Source organism: Poromitra crassiceps, assembly GCF_964638095.1.
Source record: "Poromitra crassiceps genome assembly, chromosome: 1".
NCBI lineage: Eukaryota > Metazoa > Chordata > Actinopteri > Beryciformes > Melamphaidae > Poromitra > Poromitra crassiceps.
This window is the reverse complement of record NC_139623.1, coordinates 105,670,750-105,693,159: the sequence shown is the minus strand read 5'-3', so window position 1 is coordinate 105,693,159 and position 22,410 is coordinate 105,670,750. Positions and strand designations below refer to the sequence as shown.

At 43.6% G+C, this 22,410-nt stretch overlaps 1 protein-coding gene across 2 annotated transcripts; it reads left to right on the top strand.

Moving 5' to 3' along the window:
• Positions 1-4,648: 4,648 nt before the first annotated feature.
• On the top strand, positions 4,649-18,405 carry frmd8 (FERM domain containing 8). Of its 2 annotated transcripts, none has more exons than XM_083641189.1 (11): positions 4,649-4,793; positions 6,582-6,679; positions 6,866-7,033; positions 8,573-8,674; positions 10,693-10,751; positions 12,693-12,859; positions 14,846-15,046; positions 15,145-15,268; positions 15,485-15,634; positions 16,312-16,540; positions 17,231-18,405. In XM_083641189.1, exons 2-11 carry the CDS (start codon positions 6,589-6,591, stop codon positions 17,344-17,346), a joined length of 1,407 nt encoding a protein of 468 aa, XP_083497315.1. In that variant the 5' UTR covers positions 4,649-4,793; positions 6,582-6,588; the 3' UTR covers positions 17,347-18,405. The 2 variants fall into 2 exon arrangements, with proteins under 2 accessions (XP_083497315.1, XP_083497314.1); XM_083641188.1 differs by having other exon boundaries at positions 12,690-12,859.
• Positions 18,406-22,410: the final 4,005 nt, after the last annotated feature.

The window sequence follows — 22,410 nt, the reverse complement described above, 5'->3', positions numbered from 1 at the left end:
TTTACCTTATTTCGTTTTCCCTCTTTTCTTTACACTCATCTTCAATTTAACTCAACCCCATCATTTACCTTATTTTCTTTTTTTCTTCCCATTCATTTAAACCACCATCATTTCCATCCCCCCTTTCAAAGCTTCTGTCCCACCTGAAGCACTCCAGTCCTTCTCAACCCCCAGTGGGGTTAGTCCTTCGCAAGGTGACTCTTTTCGGTCCCTTTTTTGTGCTCTACAGTCCTCACACGCACTGCAGTATCTCCGCACGTCCTCCTTTTGTTTGCCCCAGTAGAAATGTCCACGGATGAGGCTGAGTGTCTCTTCGGGCCCACGATCACCGTATGGGCCCTCGTGCATCCACTTCAGTGCCAATTCTCGCAGGCAACCGGGTACAACCCACTGGGTCCCGCTTTTCCCGTGCCCCTTTCTCTCCAAAACCCCATCTCCACCCAGACGCAGGTCCGAAAACATGTTCCACAGTCCTTTCGTGGCACCGGAAAACATGTGAATCTCCTCCACAGGGGGCCGGCGTCCGGCCGCCACCCACGCATACACCGGACCGATATCCGCATCCTCCATCTGTCTGCGTCTCCGCTCATGCCCGTCGACCTCCCAGATGGCCCTGTCTTCGTCTGTCTGCTCCACCTCTTGCACTCGCTCGTCCTCCCGTCCCGCTCCCCCAGGGGGCGGCGTGTTGAGGACAGCAGGGCGAACACCATCGGCGTCGATCTCCACCTCGGCTTTCTGCAGTGCAGCCGTGGGGGCTGTGTAGCGGCTTGGTTGGGCCGTCTCCTCCGGCCTTGACCCCTCTCGCTCCCCCGGGGACACGAGTGCCGCTCCCCCGACTGTAACAGCTCTGCAGATGATGTCGCCCACTTCCCTCTGGCTGTTCAAAACGATCCCCGCTCTCCTGATGGTCTCGTCGCTGATGATGATGTCCCCCTCTACCGGCTGGTATGCAGAGCAGCTAGCCTGGGCCGGCTCAACAGTCACTCTCCTGCCCAGAACAATCGGCTCTGTACTGCCCCGTTGCTCCGCTGCTTGTAGCTCAGGCTGCTCCCCTGCTCCCCTGCTCCGCTACTCCGCTGCTCCTCTGCCTGTTGCTCCGGCTGCTCCCCCGGCTGTGTGTCTCTTCCAGCGTTCACACTCTTAGTGCAGTCTCTAGCTAAATGTTCAGGCGACTGGCAAATCCAACAAAGCCTCACCTGTCCGCCGCCTGCACGTCTCTCCTCTCTCGCTGTCTTCCAGTCCCCGACAGCTTCTCGACACTCTCTAGCTAGATGTCCGATCGCTCCGCATGCCCAGCAGGCTCCCTGCTGTCCATGTCGTTGTCCCGCATACCCGGTCCGTCTCCCGGGACCGCCTCGGCACCACCTCGCCACGTGGCCCGGTTCTCCACAGCTCCAACACAGTCTATTTTGTGGTTCCTCCGGCCGTTCTCCACACTGCGCTCCCTCTGCGCTCATCAAATCCACCCGCCGCATGACCTCCCGCAGCGCCCGCATCACCTCCACTGCCCAGGCAGGAGTCTCTTCCACCAGCCGTCTGACTTCTTTCAACACACGGGCTTCCATGCCCGCCAGCATCGAGCTGATCTCCGTCGTCAGCTCCTCTTTTCTCCCGTTCGCCGACAGGCATTCTTCTAAGCGCACCATCACACGTGGCGCTCGCAGCAGCTAGCTCACACAGCTAGCTTGCTACCGCTAGGTCGCTCGAGCCTTTGATCTCCAACTTTTCCTCCGCCGTTCCTCCTCACTCTCTCCCCTCTCGACCGAATCAGAGGCGCTACCGCTTCACTTGCTGACACCAATGTAACGTATCGGTGATACGCCAAGGAACGGAGAGTTGTAGTTGGTACAGGGTCTTTATTCACAGGCTCGATCAGCTCCTAGCAGCTAGCTTCACACAGCTAGCTCTACACACAGCAACCGGTCTCGCTCACTCCATAGCTTGACTGACATCCGCCCCGGCCGCTGGTCACATATATCCCCCTCCCCCTAGGAACACACCCACACATATCAGTTCCTAGGTACAATCCAGACACTTCTATTGCACATCACATTACAGGTAATACTTGGATTACCTGAAACGCTACAATATATATATATATATATATAATGCTAAAATACTAGAGCTTCAATGTTTCAATGAATTGGTTAGCATTGCATAAGAGATTAGATGTCTTGACTTTCAGGAGGCTACAACTACAAGGCGGAGAGGAAAACCAATGTTTCCACGTTTCCACTCATCTGGGCCCTGCCTGCTTGCATAAATAACACAGTTGCGGTGACGTTTTCAAACATGTGACGACGCTCTCTCGGCGCTCTCTGCATTTTCGACTAGACTGAGTTGAGCTTTCCAAGTCATTTTTGGGATCTGAGCCTTTCGAACTTGTTCCGTGGAGACTCTGGAGAGCAATGTTTTGATTTATCCCCCTCATTGTGTTCAGTTGCCCAATGTGAAAGGCATGGTAGACTTCCACTGTAACTGATAAATATGAGTTTAAACTATAATTAAATTTTCTGCAAGGACTGTTACAGCTCTACTGTTCTATGAGCCTCATAACTACCTGATCCTCCTTCGTTTTTCTCTTATTTGGAGTCTCAGCTACTACGCGTGTGTGGCTTCCACTGCAGCTCCATTTAAAAAGTTAGTTTTAAAATTGAAAAGAGTAGTTGCCTTAAAGACAACTAGCTCCATTGTAGCACACTGGCCATTTAGTCAGGACTTGCTCACAGAGTTGGCATGCACCCTCTCCTCTCTCTCAGAGGGCTTTCATCATAGTCCACTAGTCCACTCCGCTCAGGTGTGCTCCATCAGTAGCTAGCTAACAGATGGAGCTCTCTCCATGGTGCTGAACCTGTGTTCACTAATTTTGGACACTAGCCATTTTTGCCCATTTAGTCGGCCCTAATGACCTAATTCAAGTAAGATGTTGTTAGAAAGGTTCCCGCTCAGGTGCTTATTCACGGCGGGGCAGCCGCCAAGGGGCCCAATCCAGGGCGAATCAGGCCGGCCGGTCTCCTGGAGCTACCACGAATAGTGACATCATCAGTGATGTGTGACATCACAATGGGGAGCCACAGGACAGCGATGACATCATCGAGCCACAAACATGACGTCAGTGATGCCATAATCGCAATGCCATTAGGAGTGATGTCATAGGTACCACAGTGCAGATTACATCATCAGTGATGTCATAGATATCGGAATTGGACAGCTATATATAGAGGGCCGTAACATGTGTCTAGCACATCGACATCTAGGACAGTTCCCGAGATGTTGAGGTTCCTGTCAGGAGAAGTTCCGTCCTATCCGGCCATGATTCCAGCACATACGTTCATTGATACTTCAACGCCCGCTCAGAGCCTGTCCGCGTGGGAGTACATTCTTTCCCAGATCAGCCCGTACAGAGCGCCTAGGGCACCTGGTCTGCTAGGGTACCATGATGAGGGCACTTCCCTTGCTGGGAAGGGGTTTTGGGATCGGCGGGGCCTGAATGACCCTGCTGTCAAAGGCAGCCTGAGGTCAACGAATGTCAATATTCACGAGTCAAGCGATTTGTCCAACGACCAAGGATCCCCTCAGCGGATGGTCGATGTGGATCCCATGAGGAGGTCGGTGACCTCTTCGCTACAATTTGGTCCTTCGAGCCGGATCTCTGCATTACAAGCAGCAGGGCCGACCGGATCTCCATTACAGTTGTTGTCCGTTGAAACAAGGCTATTTGTGTTATAGCTTGTTTGCAACCACGTGATTCTGATGACGTTGAAGGGCGGCACTGGGCAGCCCTCAGAGCTACTATGGAGAATGGAGGGAAGCAAGTATGCAAGAGGGTTGGATGCCGCTCTGTGCTGCAGGTATCGCCAGAAGATTGCAAAACATATAGGATATTATGATCCATATACAATGAAGAGGAGCGATTTTTCCAGCAACTTTTTTGATTTGCCAGGTGTTGCTAGTGCTTTCCTATCGCTTCCTATGTAGCCTGCTGCTGGTTGCCCTCCAGCAAGATCACGTGTCTCCGCATCGCCCACTATACAGTCTCACCCCGACGTGACGTCACCTCAAAACAAGCTATTGAATATTACGTCGTTTTCAATATCGAGGGTTTTTTGTCATGCCAGAGCCTGTAATTTGTTTTCCGTATGTGTACTTACGGGTTTCCACCTGTAGCCACAGCAGAGAGGGCGCTGTTTCCCCGCTGGGAAGCAGAAGAACAACAATGGCCATTTTCAATTGAAAACGCAGGCTGTGACAGCTGTGGGGACATGACAAAAATCCATCAGTAGGCCTATTGAAAACGATGCGACATTCAACAACACAAATAACCCGATTCGACAGACAACAACATTGTCTTTAAGGCAAGTAGTCTATACTATATTGTAATAGACCCTTCTCACGGGGGCCATTTTGTGTCGAGAAGCCAGGGTAGACACAGGTGCAAGCAAAACACTAATGAGGGTTTCCAAATCCCAATCATGGAAGTTGGAAACCCTCATTAGTGTTTTGCTTGCACCTGTGTTTACCCTGGCTTCTCGACACAAAATGGCCCCCGTGAGAAGGGTCTATTGCTACGTTTATGAAATGTGGTTCAAAATGAACGAATCCTTCGCCAGTCACCCATCACTGTAACTGTTGCAGCTGCCCCCGGAAAGCTAGTTTTAGAAAACTGGGCTGGAGCTAGCCAGGAAACTATAATCGAATCGTAAATTTACCTATTTAGAAGTATTTCCAAAACTGGCAGCATCCCATCTAGACAATACGCCGTGAGTGGAGGGATTTTCATCAGAAATATCAGGGTAGGTGGACAACAGAAGACATTTTGTTCCTTCACTGGCTAGCTAACGGCTACATAGTAACGTTACATTATGAAAAAGCTCGATTGAAATAATGCACAGCTAACTTGATTGGATAACGGTACAAAGTAGCTACTTTGTAAACAAATGGGCAGATGGTGGCGGTAGATTAAATGTGTGAGACATAAAAGTAACGTAGCAAAATAATACTTGTGACAAATGTGCTGAACATGTCATAGCTAGCATGATTGTTCTGGACACTTCAATCTTGTCTTGTTTACTAACTTTACTGTTGAATCGTCCCCTGGAACTTTTTTGGTTACGAAGATGTAAATGCAATTAACTGAATAACGTTAACTTACGTTAATAGATTGAGACCCTTTGGGGTCACATAACCTTCAGATTGGGCCGAACAATCATGATTTATAGTGTTGCATTGCAAAACGTAACAATTTCTTGCCAGGAATTCATGGTTGCATAAAAAACTTGTAATTGCTAGAAGATGGGTTGTGGAGATGCCAAAAGAGTGAACTTGCTCCACTAACCTCTCTTCAAATCCATCTTTGAATGAGTTGTTTCATATAATGTCAGAATGAAAGCAAGTGTTCTCACTGGAAATCCCGCCTCACCTCTTTGACTTGCCAATCAATATAGATCTGCAGCATCTCTCCACCCCTCGAACAGAGTTCCTTTTTTCAGGAGACCCTATAGTCAGATGTCTGTGCAGTGTGGACCATCTCTGCGGTTGCTGCTTATGTGCCTCTGCGCCTTCTGGCACAAATGTGTTTCTGCTCTACTTTTGTTTATGTGCTAAACTGTGTTGGAAGCTGCACATTAACACATACTTAAACATGAAGTGTTATGTAATGAATTACTCATGTTAGCTCAATTGAGTAAAGACTCAGTGACCCATGGTTAAAATTGCATGTTTAGTCCTCCAGTTGGAAATAAAAATCTGCCCTGCTGTTATTTAGTGCCTCCTAATTTGTTTAAATAACAATATTGTTTTTCTAAATATACAGTATAGTCTCAGTAAAACATTATGTACACTGGGCCAATTATTACATAGCTTTGCTGAATACTCCAATCTGATTGGCCAGTGAAGACATTCAGATCATTTCGGAATTACAGAGTGCTGTTTCACATCTAATCATCTCTCCACAGCGAAGAAGTCTGGTCCATTTTGTTGATTTAGAAACAAATTAACTAGTGATTATTTCTGCAAAAAAGATGGTGCTCCTTGGTTACTGCAGGCAAACACTTGGCAGACTTGGAAAGTTGAAAGATTTTCCCAATATCCAGTTTGATGTATTTATTCAGTTTGATGTATTTGGAGAACATGAAACTTGATTGCTGGTTAGAGGCTGAATGGCAACCTTACTGGTTTTGTTTTAGTTGCTATGCAGTTCTGATACTAACTAGTGTAACCCATGCTATGACATTTCTGTGGTTGCAGTCCGGCTGAACAATTGGGATAGCTTGTTACAAAAAGGAAGTAAACAATTTGGAAAAAGGATGTAAACAGTGTTGTTTTGGAAACATCCACAAAACAAACTTTGCAGTTGTTTTATAAATGAACAGAGTTACTTATCTTGTCATTTACTCAGATGTTGTATCAAGTTGTTATGTAACTAAGTAAGTATATATCAAGTTATATCATCCTGGTTTCCTGCTAAATTATTTCTGTAAAGAGTGGGGATCCTATGTGTGTGTGTGGGGGGTATCAAATTGTTAGGTTGTGCTAATGTTATCTTGTGTGGTAGAATTTAGAGTTTGGTCTCTATGTTTCAGACCAGAAATGGAAGGAGATGAGTGCAGTTTTCCTGCAGAATCATCAGATGATCACTCGCAAAGAGGAAGTGTGGCCTCTTCTGCAACACTTACCCGTGGTACAGTACTGCAAATATTAATATGACTCTTGGAGGTTAAAATTCCTCAATATATTCTTTTCATCTGTAGTGAACTGTCTATTAAAGTAAAAGTGAAGGCTACCTAAATTTCAATATGATTTTGTTTCACTTTGGCTGATTTGTCATCATGAAACAATTTGTGTTCATGTTTGTGTCTTCACACAGCTCAAGATGTGCTTATCTACCTGATTGGTGACAGTGCTGTCCACTTATGTGTGGAAGGGGTTGGCAGCGTCAATGTGCATGAGTTGGGCCGCAGTGTTCGTGAGGCTCTCCATATTTCTGACTCTGCACAGGAGGGTTTTGCCTTCTGGCTTTGCTCCCCCCTGCTTGGTAAGAAGCTTTTTTGCAAAAAATGTTCACATTCATCAATGCTATCGACAACCATTTGTTACTGGTCATCTCCGCCATCTCAGACTTGTCAAGTGTTATAGGTGCATTTTGATCAAACATGTTGGTGAGCAGCACTTGTTTTTTTTGGATCAAGCGGAGAGTGGAAGCACACATTTTCCTGAACCTCGCGTCACCAGGCTCTCTCTCAAAGGAGAATAGGCTGCTATCCATTATTACTGGCTTCTCCGTCTTTCCCGTCTAAGACCAGCCCCAGATCCGGCGGATGTGTGTTACAATGTTATTGTTCCCCCATAGAAATATGCTTTTATATGGTGTTAGTTCATTTGATTTCATACAGTACGTAGATAACTCGCATCACATTTCATTACTATGACGCCCTGTTTTCAGAGCAGAATTGTTTTTTGGAGCACGGAAAACCTCCCTATGCGCCAGATCTGCAAGGGCCATTTCTGCTTTTTTACCGGATGACCAGATGGCAAGCTTTTGGCCCCAGTCTACACTCTCATACTTTTTTCAGGACTTTTTTCTTCTTCTGATGAACAGTTCTATTTGTGAACAGGACACACCGCAGGTGGACACAGGACTATTCTGTTAACTGGTTTATTCATGACAACAGGCATATTTAGTCATCAGATCCTCAATGGTTCATGTAGACATTAACTTGACCTTAACCGGAGTATGACCAATAATAACTGTGTTGCTCCATTCATGTAAACATAATCTGTGAATGCTTGTGTGCATTCTTTTATCCACCTTACTCACGATTGAACATAGTGAGGTTGGTTCAGCAGTGACACAGGTAGTTGACAGGTGCAAACATGGTGTCATAGTTTGCATAAGAGGACACATTATTTTGTGTGTGTGTGTGTGTGTGTGTGTGTGTGTGTGTGTGTGTGTGTGTGTGTGTGTGTGTGTGTGTGTGTGTGTGTGTGTGTGAGAGAGAGAGAGAGAGAGTTGCCAAAAACATACAGGCATTGCCTGATCTTCAAATTCAAATTTTGACCTGGCTGCAGGAAGTATTTCCCCTCTGGGAGAAAACATTTGGATTGAAATTGAAATAATTTGCCATCCAAAATACCTGTATCCTTTTTATTTTGCAGATTAGAATGGTGGGCTCAGTGCCTACATTCGTACAGCCATCTAGAACAATCAGGGTTGAACAGTGGTGTAAGTGCTACAAAATTGGAATGGTTACAATAACTTGTTGCAACTGTTGCAATAACAAATCGTCAGTAATTTCCTTGGCGGTGGTGGTAATGGTAAGGTCTAGACAGTGACAGAGAATCTGTTGCTTTTTCTTTCCTTGAAATAACCATGTACTGTTATGATTTGAGTAGCCTCACTCCAGTAGCACACTGGCAAAGGGCACTGGAAGCAGATCAGATACGCACGCACGCACGCACACACACACACACACACACACACACACACACACACACACACACACACACACACACACACACACACACACACACACACGTCTTACTGTATCATCTTTCCTTTCCCTGGATTTCTCAGAGTTGCAGTTAAAGCCGAGGCATCAGCCATACAAACTGTGTCGGCAGTGGCAGGACCTGCTGTATCGCTTCACTGAGGCCTCGGAGGATGACATATCACAAGGTGAGGGCCTGCTCGCTCTGTGTCTGTGTCTGTGTCTGTGTCTGTGTCTGTGTCTGTGTCTGTGTCTGTGTCTGTGTCTGTGTCTGTGTCTGTGGGAGGATGACATATCACAAGGTGAGGGCCTGCTCGCTCTGTGTCTGTGTCTGTGTCTGTGGTGCAGGACCTGTTTCCTTTTTCTCTAGCAGCTCCCTCTGAATCTGAAGCGCTTTATGCTTAGAAACTAACTCCAGGTAAATAAAAGAAAAAGGTACTGTCAGTGGTTGCTATTTGTTCATTTTTATCGCTGTTTATGTTTGATGCAGAATGCATTCTTTACATATGACCAGGCCTGGGTGTTAGGAAGAATTACAGACTTAAGGTCTTTGCACACACAGTCCGATTGTTTTCGTATGCGTGTTTTTTAATCCGTCATCTGAAAACACAGACGGGTCCCAGCTCGCAGAAATCTATGGACTGATGCGAAAAACGTAGAAAATCGAACCTCATCCGAAAACCTAAATGACGGAGGTAATTGTCGGACTCGGTGTGTCAATGGTGATTGACACAAATGAGGTCGTGTTCTTTTTTCGTGCGTCAATTTCGGACGAAAATACGTGGCTTGGTGTGCAAAAGCTATTACTCATAGGAATTGCACCAAAGGTTTGACTGTGACTAAAGCAGTCTAGTTTCAGAGTATGACCAGTGAGACGGTTATCAGCTGCCTCATTCCTCTAACATTCCTACTCCCACTAAAGTGAGTAGAAAGTGCAGCAAAAGGTACTGTAGCCTAATGGTTTGAGGGACTGTCCTGTAACCAGAAGGTCCCAGGTTTGATTCCCTAGGAGGGCGAGTGCCGGCCCTGCTGAAGTGTCCTTGAGTAAAACACTAAATTCTTCCCAGCTACACTGTTCCCAGGTACACTGTTCTGCACCACACTCTGCACACTGAACTGCCTGTGGCATGTGAAAAGACAAATACTCCACCTCAGGGAACAAACACAAACTCTCCACCTTATTTCTAGATGCCATGATGCTTACGTGAAATATGGGTGCTTCTTCTGGTGTAATTTCTCTCTCCTTTTTAAACATTATGCCTACCCCACACTACAGGATTTTCAAATCCTTGAAGATTATAAAAATCTTGAGAGCCCACACACTACAGGACAGAGAGAGCCGATTTTTTAACATTTCAATCTTGGGACACACACACAATCGCGTCTGTTCAAACGCAACCCCACACACTAGAAGATTATGCCGAAGATTCACCTTGGAAGCAGGGCTCGATGTTAACTTTTAAAATGAATCTTGACGAGGAAACGTGTGGAGCTTTTATAGTACACTGTGTGGTTTTCTGCTCGGGGAAGTCTTGAAAACTCCACTTTGTCCGCCCAGCCGCGTCCATTCGGGGTGTAGGCCTACTGTGCACGGCCAGGCGAAAACCGTCTGCACAGGTGCCTTGTGGAGGGGCGTGTCTGCTGATTTGACTCACTTTTCCGTGCGGACACTCGCCGATCTAAGCGCTTGTTGTAGGCTACATGCTTTGCAGTATAGCATTAGTTTTCCGTCCCGTTCAAAGACGCACGGGTATTTCACCTTGATGACAATTTCCTCATTCTTTGTTTCTGTGCGGGGCTGCGGGCGGACGCGGACCAGATTATTTTGCGAAAAACTGTATGGAAACGCAGCTACTACTGGCTCTCTGCTCAAGATGCAATCGCCTGTCGGGTTGTAAATATAACATGTTAGATATGCCCGATTCACAATCGGGAAGAGGCAGTCTTCCCGATTGTGAATCTTTGAACCCCACACACTACAGGATAATTTGGGAAGATTATCTGCCCGACGCGCATCAAATCGGGACTTGGGAGCACCCCCGAGAAAATCGGGAGGGGGGAATCTTGGCCATAATCTTGCAAATTATCCTGTAGTGTGGGGTAGGCATTAGTCAACTTAAATCACTTGTCCTCAACTGCATATCTGTCATGTTTTGATTTTTAAATCGTTTGTATTGTCTTCATTGTCTTCTTCTTTTTCTTCAAGATGAACCGTGTCTCCAATACAGGCGGAATGTGTTTTATCCCAAGTCTAAAGAGCTGCAGGTACCATTAACCCTGATTCACTGTGATTTAACCCTGATTCACTGTGATTTAACCCTGATTCACTGTGATTTAACCCTGATTCACTGTGATTTTGTTACCCTTTCATTCTCTGGGAAAAGATCAATTGTGGATTTGGAGTATAGCACCACCCTTTTGCTACTTTTGCCCCACTACTCCCATTGATTATATTTACATACATAAAATGGATTAAAGACTTTTTTGCTCTAAAGTACATTGACTGAGCTCTTTATGCATTGATTAATAACATGATTTTAAAAGTATTTTAAAAATATGAAAAAGAAAGCTTATTAAAATGTAGCTTATTATTGATTAAGACCAGTGAGGTTGAAATGCGTTGCGTTTTGTGCCCCTGTTTATCATTGAAGATGTACATTGTTTGTTTAACTGTTGCAGTTTACTTCATAATTAAAATGGTCTCCCAAGTATCCAAGAAGCTCCCTTTTCTCTTTACTTTGCTTATTATTGGGCCAAAACTTGAAAGAAGAGCCGATGCACACCCTCACAATCTTATGGATAGGTGCGTCGGAGGAGAGAGTCCATAAGCAGAAGAAAGAATTCCCGCACTCTATACAGTTACTGGCAAACTTTTTGACACAACGTTTCGGTCACTCAGACCTTCATCAGGTGAAGTGGAGCACAAGCAAAATGAGACAAGTATTTATATGCACACCTCGCAGGATGCGCCTAATCAGCGACCGTGAAAAATAGACAAAAATGAGACAAATGCTTGTCTCATTTTGCATGTTCTCCATTTTACCTGATGAAGGTCTGAGTGACCGAAACGTTGTGTAATAAAGTTTGCCAGTAACCTTATTATTGGACCAAAATCGTCTCGAGTCCAATGAGTTGCAGTGGAATCTGAAAATTGTGGATACAGAATTATCCATCAGTCAGTCATACCCGTAAAGATTCCAAGATTCCAATTTGGTTAATTGGTTTACTAAAAAAACAAAACAAAAACAGATTGGGGCTTTAATGAAGATGTTTGGCTAATGCCTGTGGATTGGAAGCCAGAGAAACTCCAAAGACTGTGTTATTCATAATTGTGCATTGTTGTAAGCTAGCATTGCCATTTCACTTCATACATACTGCTGCTGGCACAAACATATTTTCTTAAAGTCCCTGGAAACCAGAAATATTTTATTATTATTTAGCATTTTGAGTTCATCACATCACAGGAACCTATGTTAATAAGCCACCAGCCAAATTTGAATGATGATGAACGTCGCAAAGTATATAAATTTAGGTTTGACAGTCGTGGCAAAAGTCATGAGAATCAATTAAATTTTAGAGTGTATTTTCTCCCGCGGACTGTGTGGGCGTGTCCCGTCTGCAGCAGGGGAAATTTCCCTCTCTCTCGGAGCAGACCTGCTGGAGGAGACCTGCTCGGAGGAGACCTCTCTCTCCGAGAAGGAGAGAAGGAAAGAGAGATGGTGTGTGTGTGTGTGTGTGTTCGCGCGTTGCTCGACGCATAGCACAGACAGAGAGGGTTTACAGAGAGGAAGAGATCTCTGCGCTGCGATTGCACAGCACTACACAGTGTGTGTGTGTGCGCGCGTGCATGCGTGTGTGTGATTCGATTAAATCTTATGACGTGATAAGATCATGCATTTTAGCACCACGCGCACCGCTCTCTTCAATGAGGAAATGGAAATCCAGACCTTGTAGAAAAGTGTCGATTTTTGGAGTTAGGGTTGAAAGTAATGTCAACTTACTTTCTGAGGCACACAATTACTCACATAAGACCCTAAATTTAATAGTTAGAAGGTTTTTGTGGATTTTGGTTTCCAGGGACTTTAATTTACATTTGATGGAAGCAGCATTTCTATTTATTGATATATCATGCTTTCTGAAACTACCTTCAAGCTAATTTTCCTGCTAAATGGAATGTGCTGTTGTCATCCTGTCACCCTGGAGCAGATGGAGGATGAAGGAGTGCTGAGGCTGCTGTATGAGGAGGCCAGGAGCAACATCCTCACAGGCCGCTACCCCTGTGACCCTGAGCTCTGGACCGGGCTCGGAGCGTTGTCGCTTGCCCTCAATGAGGGAATTGGTCTGGACAACCAAAAACTGGCTACTGCTATAAAGTAAGTTATAAAGCTTGGTTTTCATACATATTTATAGGTGCTTTGATAACAAAGGGGGTGTAAACAAGATTACATTTTCTGTAACCAATAGCAAACCCAAAACACTAGGGGTCTAGTGTTTTCCGCTAGGTCAGAGAATGTCCAGCTAGCTGAAAGTAGTAGCCGGCTGGGCCCCCCGGAAAAAACATCAAAACATTGGCCATATGTGTCTGAGTGTATGTTGTCAATGAGAGTTCACACAGAAAGGAGGGGGGCCCTGCAAGCTGAGCTGAGCTCTGCTATCGCTGCTGCTCGCTTGCAGAGATTTAAAGTGAAACAAAAAGTAGTCGGCTGGAAATTGTTTAATAAACGGCTAATTAGCCGGCAGCCGGCGCTTATGGAAAGCCCTGTTGTAGATCATTAGAAATAGCTTCATACCTCTAAGGTTTGCCCTGAAACGTATGACTAACAACCAATGAAGAGGAACGAGAAGTGGCCGCAAAAGGTGCACAAAAGGCGGGTGCTCCAGAAAAGTGCTGCAGCCTGCGTTTTTCCCCTCAGAGAGCGGAGCGTTTTCAAAAGCTGAGAAACCTTTTAGAAAAGTGCTGGGTGACATGAACCACTTTTTCCAGCTGGGCGATGGAGAAGTAGGAAGTTTTTAGGCTAATCATTGAATTTACATTACTGTAATAGCGATCATAAAGGCAGCATGGAATAGCGGACATGTATTGTAAATATCTGTTAAGCCCTGCTTGTTCTACAACACTGTATTGTCTGCTAGAAGTGCAAACGTTACGTTAACCAGCTGGTTAGTGCAGCTGGTTAACCTGTAAGCTAGCAGCAGGTGACTCTCCTGATCTGCTGAGCCAATCACCTAAGCGGTGGTGGTGGTATATAGAGCCCTTGCTACTACGTCATTACTCACATTTGTGCCGTCATCCTCAGCTGCTGTTCATCATCATTGGAGCAGTTGTCTCGCCCAACCCCCTCCCCTGATCACCACGTTAGCTCCTGTAGAAATCCCTATGGGGGGATTATCTATCCTATACGTCACTGATGCCCCCCCTCTCTCATCTCAAGAGGAGCATCATCATATCATGGAGTCATACGCCACACTTAAACTGGTTATTTGTTCAATAAAGTTTATTAATCCTTCCTACGAGTTTCAAGTGATTGAAAGGCTTTTGCACACCAAGTCCGAATTTTTCGTCCGAAATTGTTGCACGTTTTAAAATAAATTACGACCTCATGTCTCACTCACGTCTACACACTGACTCCGTCAGTAAAGTTTTCAGAACAGGTTCGATTTCCTGCGTTTTTCGCATCAGTCAATAGCTTTTTGTGAGCTGGGACCTGTCTGTGTTGTCAGATGACAGATTAAGAAAATGCATAGGAAAACAAACGGACTGTGTGTGCAAAGACCTTTGGTCTTTCTAGAACACATGGTCTCAATGACGGCAAAGGAATGTAGACTAACAAACGCAGTGTGTGATTTTGTCAGCTACAGTTCTCCAAATATGGATAATATCACAAAATTAGATGGATTCAAAACAACAAAAAGTATCTGTACCAAAGGGATGTTCTTTCCAAGCACTTGGCCCAGCTGAAATCCCACCGTCACACTCTACATTTATTTTGTTCAAAGCCAAGAATTGGAGAAATTCAAATACTGTAGACCTATTTTATAGCAAAATAGTACAGTACATCACGGGTATATTGACAACTCGAAAGCTGCACGCTTGGTTTCTTGCATCTTTTACAAATCTTGTTAATCAAAAAAAAAAAAAGCAAAGGTGATCACTTAATCTTTTCCTCCAAATGGGCAACATGTTGATTTTGTAAATTGAGGGAAACCTAGAGGTCAGCTCTGCAGAGAGAAGGTGCCATTTATGCAAATCTGAACATGAGTATTCAATTTGTGACATCTCATCAACTCTTCGTTACATATTACACCACATTTTCACACTGACTCTGCTATTTTGTGTCCTGATCTGCCACCTGCCACAGAGAGAAGAAGCTGTCTTCTTTCCTGCCTGCACACGTTGCGATGGGGGGCGGTTTGCTCTCTACCCTGAGAGGGAAAGGGAGCCGTCAGGCAGCACTGGAGCAAAGCCTTTTGGACGAGTATCGAAAGATCAGCACATCTGCTGAGCCCTCACAGCTCCTACACCAGTACCTCAACAAATGCCACACACTGCCTTACTATGGGTATGAATTTGTCAAAGTTTGAATTGAATGAATTTTTAAGGTGAAAGTATTTTCTTCAACGCCTCACCTTACCCACATATCTTGACTCGCCTAAACAGGTGTGCTTTCTTCTTTGGGGAGATTGACAAGCCAGTGCAAGGGATCCTCCAGAGGGGAAGACGCAAAGCTGTCAACGTTGGGATCAGCTTGGAGGGAGTATATGTGATGGATGTCAAAGAGAAGGCGAGTGTTGTATTTTGTTGGGTTGACAGCTGTGGTAAACAGAGATACAATACTATGGTTCTCACTTGACGGCTTTTATGACCGTTCATTTGTCGCTCATACATAGAGTGCACAGTGCATGGAAGAGAAAAGTGAAGTGTAAAAGCACGAGGAAAGATTCAGCATTTCTTCATAAAGGCTACCCTGAATTCTCCTCTTGAACTCATTTCCTTGCAGCATGTGCTTCTTGGCCTGCGTTTCAGCGAGCTGTCCTGGGACCACAGCTATCCCGAGGAGGAGGGGGACTCACATATTCTGTGGCTAGAATTTGATGGGGAGGAAGCTGGCACTCCTGTCAACAAGTTGCTGAAGATCTACTCAAAACAAGTAAGGAAACCTGTTGTGGAATCAAGTAACAAAATCATGGATTATTTTGATATCAAGCCATGAAGATAGGCTGAGGTTCTGTGTAAAGACTATTATAGATTTTTTGTCTGTGTATCAGTGCCTTATTTCACTTATTTTCAGTAGGCAAAGAGCTTATGCTGGTGTGTGTATAAAACTGCAGTGCTTGGTGTTTTTCGGTCGGTGTTGTTGCAACTCGGGTTGGGTGGGACCGGTGTTGAATTGAAACTCCATAAGAACCCTGTTGCACATCCTTTTTCTTTCACAGAAATTGAATTGTTATAAATTCTGACGATCGTTACAAGCTTTGTGTGTCATCAGAGAAGGTAGCCTGATCATTGTGGAAAAGATTGGCTGAGCCACCACATGGTGAGGAGCTCTTCCATAGAAGCAGCGATAAAACATAATCACACCAGGCTCTAATCCAAGACCCTGCTCAACAGAATCACAGCCAATCCTGTTACTGTAAGAGAACAGTATATGCCTGTCGTTCACTAATGGACCATCATTATGGAGCTCAAATATTAAAATGAATGAAATACTAATGATTATCTAATCATATTAATTACATTTCCCCATGTATTTTGCCAAACAATAGTCAAATGGGTCTAATCTTCGAACGGTTAGTTTCATTTTTAGTTTCTTTTTCTGTCCACCAGGCGGAGCTCATGAGTGGCTTCATCGAGTTGTGTGTGGAGCTGAAGTCTGCGTCGGAGGGCGGAGCCGCAGCTGAAGCTGATGGTGAGGGTGGGGCTTCTCAGCAGCCGGCTGGACAAGATGGCGGCAGGGAGACAAGACGTGGAGGACAGCGTGGGAAACTGCGCCGGCAAAGCAGTGTTGTGTGCAGTCGGGTCCATTCGCTCAACACCATTAGCTACGTGGACAATGGTGAGTGCGGTAGAATTAAAAGCTTTAAAGAAAAGTGCTTGTGGTTTTTTATTGAAATTGGATTTTGAAATGTCAAATGCTTCACATTTTAGTCAAACAGCTGTTATTAATGGGACATTCCTTTTATGGGAACTAGGGGTATCCCAGTTGAGTGACGTCACACCCAAGTTCTGTGCATTCCATTTAAACAGTCCTGGAAACAAGCCAGGGTTAGCTCTAGCCAGGCTAGCTATTGTTAGCAATAACAGTTGATAAACAACGCATTTCGCGATATTTTGCACATACAAACACTGTAGCAACATGTCCACAGATAGAAGTTACAGTACTGTGTGTATGACTGATTGTATGAGGCAGAAATACTGTAAGACAGAAGTGCTAATTAACAGTATTTAATACAACATTAACTACTGTTGAAGCGCAGACATGAAATCTTGGATTTTGAGGTCGGGGCTGGTGAGGCTTCCCCCGATATCGGCAGAGGAAATCCGAGGCTCCTGCCCTTTGAACCATGAAATCCCCAGTTCCCAGTACAAAAGGAATGCCCCAATTAGTCGGATACTCTGTGCCAGAAAAATCTCCCAATCAGAATTATTTTTCAGTCATTGTATTTTCAAGTACTAATAGGTGATGATAAGAGTCGATAGAAAGTATGTGTTATTTAATACTTTTTCACTTGTCGTTGTCTCTCAGGGAAAGAAATTAAGCGTTTGAAGCCGAAAAGAGCAGCTTCCTTCTTTACCCGGCAGGCGTCTGCAGCACCTGCTTACTCTGCTGTGCAGGTGGGCGACAGTTTGGAGCAGGGCTAACCTGGGGAATCACCTCTGCCTCAGGCTTCTCAAAGACCAAACCTGAACATTTTACATTGAGATTTAAGGAAAAGACTTGATACCAGTTTGAGGGTTTAACTCATAATGAAAATACAATGGACCAAGAGAGGGATCTAAGTGTGAATGACAATATTTATCCGTCAAAGTTGTGTATATTAAGAGAATACGGTAATGTGAAAAACAAAAATGATTACGGTATGCTTCCAAGGTTAAACAGAAGTGACTTTTCATTAGATGGCCCAAGATGAACATGGGGCGGGGATAGCATTTTAGGAGCGCCATGTTTTGGCTGTGGCCTTTTATCACTGTCCTACTCCTTCAGGCAAACTTATACTAAAGACTGGAACAAGTCTGAGACAAGTTGTCTTTTAGAGAAATCTTCAGACACCGGCACCAATTGAGGACTTTATGAAATCTTAAAATGTGTGCAGCCCTCAGTCAAAACTAGTTTTGATTTTTTGTGTGTGTGTGTGTTTTCCACCCCTTTGAAGCAGTGCTTAATGTTATTTTTCTAAAACGTTGAGCCTAATTCTGAGCGTAGAATTAATTAATTAACATATATCACTATATAGCCACAAATAACAAACACTATTAACGCTTTTTACTTTTCATCAAACTGCAAGTGTTACCAAAAAGCCTGATGCTATGTAATTATTACAGTCCGCATGGCAAACACGTTTTCAGGGGACGATCTGAGGGTGTGTTCACACTTTCTGTCCCCCTTTTTTTGAACTGCCAGCACCTTTTTAAGTCAATGTGTCAAAGTCAATGGGAAACTTTCTAAACTTAACTTACTGTGCCTGATTTTGGTTTTGATAGTGGCAGAGTGGTAGAGGTAGAGAGAGTGCTCTCGCATGCGTGAAATTCAAATTTTGTGAGCCAACTAATCAGAATGATGAAGAGGCAGGGTTTCTTGCTACTTACTGTATGTTGACAGAATGCTGAAGAGGCAGGGTTTCTTGCTACTGTATGTTGACAGCTGACAGGCTACAACAACCAGAATGAAAATGGTAGAAGGGTTGGCACATTGACTGTGTTGTGGGAGTTTGTGATAAGTCGGCTTATTTAAAGAGCATGGTGCAGGTTAAGAAAAAATCTTAATTGACATTTTGGGCTCATGATTACAGTGAAAACACTCCAAAAAGACAAAGATCCCCCCCCCCCCCCCCCACAGGCCCCCAGGGTATAAATATGGAGGAAAAGGTGGCATTTTATAAATGGGCGTAGAATGTTCTTCTGGGGCTGACACAGGGATGCAAAGTCATGGAGAGTGACAAAAGGTGACAGGTACCAGGGCAGACATAAAACCACTCAGAAATCCTCATATTTTGGGCTGAAAAATGTGACTGTCACCTAAAGGTAATCACAAAAGGTAGTTCCATGAAATGGACCAGTGCCCCCTGCTGGTTACAAAAACTAGTCTAAACGCAGCTATGTGTGATTGAAAAAAGTTTTTTTCCCCCAAATCCCATTGCTATATACCCCTTCCACATATTAATGCAATGTGGTCTCCAACCTGCACCATGCCCTTTAAGATTTGACATGAATTAATAGTACCGTTTGCTGATAGCAGCTGCTGGTCGTCATAGAAAGAGTGTTGGTTGCACAATCTGCCTTTTTTCTTTTTTCTTTTTCTTCTTTTTATACAAAAAACTTAATGGTGTGAGCTCACCCTAAGCTGGTAAAAAAAACAGGAAAAACTGACTTTACATCCAATTACTATGACATCCAATTGTAGAGGTCACAATGAAACCAAATATTGACAGTAGGAGTACCGCAGGAATGAGTCCGGAAGACTTGTAAGTTAGCACTTCCGGCTCTTACATGTCAGTGGGATTTTTGTATGGGGATTTCGGTTAAATTGCATGAAATAAGGTCTGTGGTTAACAAAGCTTTATGAAACAGTGAAGTTTGTGTTCAGCAAGATAGATAATCTCCACAAATGAGGACCACTTTTATGAGTTTTGAAGCATTTTCTGAAAATCCCGTAAAAAACAACACATTTACACTTCAAAAGTCATACAACTTTTATAACTTTTGAAGAGTAAATGCATTTTTTTATTACCGCTTTTATGATAAAAGTGGTCCTCATTTGTGAAGATTACCTTGCTGACCACAAACTTTGATGTTTAATAAAATGTTGGTAACCACAGACCTTATTTCATGCATTTAACTAAAATTCCCATACAAAAATCCCATTGACTTTTACACTGCAGGGACTTCTGGGTAAGCCTACAAAAATACGTCATCCCTGCTGCAGTACTCTATAAGCCCTCGCTATGGAGCAAAAATGGTTAATGTGCATGATCAAAATATGTTTTAAATCACAATCATAAACTCATAAAACCATAGGTTTATTATGATATATTGATTAATACTAAAAATGAAAAACTCAAAGTCAAACTGCATGAACCATCTGTGTTAAATTACAGGTAAACAAGTCAAGTCAAGTCAAGTTTATTTGTATAGCACATTTCATACACAGAGGCAATTCAAAGTGCTTCACATAAAATGGTTGACAGGAAAATAAAAGAAGAGAATAAAATGGACATTTAAAAGCATCACAACAAAACTTTAAAAAAAGAGTATAAAAAGTGCATTAAGCAACAGGCGCAGCAGTTGCAAAAAGAGCTAAACACTTATCGAGGACTCATTGGGTTTGCATAGTAGCTGTCAGCAGTTAAAAGCGACGATAAACATAAAAGTCTTTAGTCTATTTTTAAAAGTAAGTAAGGTTGGGGCAGATCTGAGGTCTTCAGGCAATTTGTTCCAGCTAGCAGAAGCATAGTGGGTAAATGCAGCCTTCCCATGATTTGATTTGATCCTAGGGACAGTTAATAAGCTGGACCCTGCTGACCTAAGAGTTCTAGACGGTTCGTACAGACAAAACAAATCAGTCAAGACTGATGAATGGAAATAAGTGGGCTTAATGTGGCCTACGCTATGGCTTCAAGGATGGCTTTACCTTTGTATCATTAATAATCTCTGTAATATAAGCACATGCACAGTGTTTACCTCTCTTTGTTTCCCCCCGTTCTGATGCGTTTTACGTCACAACGCCTCAGAACGGAGCTGCGGAAGTTCTGCTGGAGAGGCAGAATCTGCTCCGAGGGCGGCTGTTATTGTTTATTTTAATTTTTTAAGTATGCGCACATCCAGAGAATGGCATTGAGAGCCTTAACAAGCCTTAATGACTTGCAGCTGGTGGGGGCGGAGTTTCTACAGACAGCAGCAGGAGCATTTTCTCCATGAGGTAAACGGAGAGAGAAGGCAAAACACTGCTCATGTGTATATTACCAAGATTATATATTAGGATACAAAGTGGGTTGATTACCGGTAAAGCCATCCTCTAAAGGGATATGTCATCCATTCAACATTATTTCAAAATAGTCACCATATTATTAATATATATAATATACTGTATATTAATAGTCAGTGTCACTACTGCGTTCAAACTCACGTTTTTCTCCGCTACCAAATGGTTTGCAGTTGTCATCCTGCAGCCGCGTACAAGCTAGAATATTCAATTCAAAATGTACCTGCCAATTCAGCACCATCATTACCAGTAACATCCGCGTAACACACACTAAATTGTAGATCATCTTGATCGCTTGCTCTAGTTGCTTATAGTCAGCCTGAACATAATTATTATTTTGTATACATTATGCAATATAGTAATTCTGTAACTTTAGACATGACAGTGGCTAAAAATGAAACAAACTTATTAAGTAATGTTAACGTTTGGCCTTATACAACTGCAGCCCACTCAGGAGCCATGAACCACACTGTTGCATTTATGCTGCTGCCATTCTGTCTAATTTCTGGTTAGCCTTTTCCCCCCTGAAAATACAAGCTCAGTTCAAAACCACCATTAGAAAGAAGTGGGGGAGCACTGTCTTTAACGGTATAGAAATGTACTGTACACAGAGCGAATGACCAAGGACCTGTCACTATATGCTGTTAAAACCTCAGTCTGTATATACCAAAGCCTAACTGACATGCTGCAATACGACAGCTCAACTACTCAAGAGACAAATTCACTCATGTTTTTACAGTTGATGTTATTGGCACCCCTTGCAATATCGATAATTACAGTTTGTTTACAAAATCGGGTTAGAATTAAGAATGAAAACCTTTTGTTTATCCATAGCTTTATATTCTGATTCTCAACAATGCAGAATGAAAATAACTAAGCGAATAGAAAAATTGGTATGGCAATCACTGAACCAAACAAAAACTAACAATTCCAGAGAGCAGCAATATTGTAACCAAAACATTAGTCCCTTGTCTCCCCCTATCTACTGTATATTGTCACACTGGCTGTGGCTTCATATGGATTGGTATCTTTAGCCAGCAGAATATCTGTACTTGAAAATAACAAGCTTATCTTATACTTTACTCATTCATTGTAAGAATCTTTCTAGTTTGTAATTGCCCCGAAAACTGAAAGCTACCTTTGAATTCAAATTCCAGGGTCAGCAAACTCAAACTTGAACGTTTTTCATGCTGCAAAATTGAAATGTGCAAAAGTGAAATATCACTTTGGATCCGATTTCAATTAAAAAAACGATCTGCAAAATTGCAAGGTGTGTCAATAACACAGTCCAGATCTGTATTTGTTATGAAAACAGTGGCATGCCCCCACCTGTACATGGCAGGATCCTCCAGATGCCTCTCAGAACTGCACACTGAGCTTAGAAGCAGTTCCATATAGTTCTCTACATTTAACAAGAGAAATCTGTTTATCTCATTAACACACACACACACACACACACACACACACACACACACACACACACACACACACACACACACACACACACACACACACACACACACACACACAACTGTACAACTTTATAGTACTGCCTTCCATTTGAACGTGATGTGCTCATTTGAGATGTGGTGATGACAGAGGAATCAAAGTGAACATGTATCCTTTCTGATTCCCTGCGTATGCAAACTGCTGAATGTTTGTATATTTATGTCCTTTCACTTATATGCCAGTTATGTAACTTAACCGATGCAAAAGCAACAAGTCTG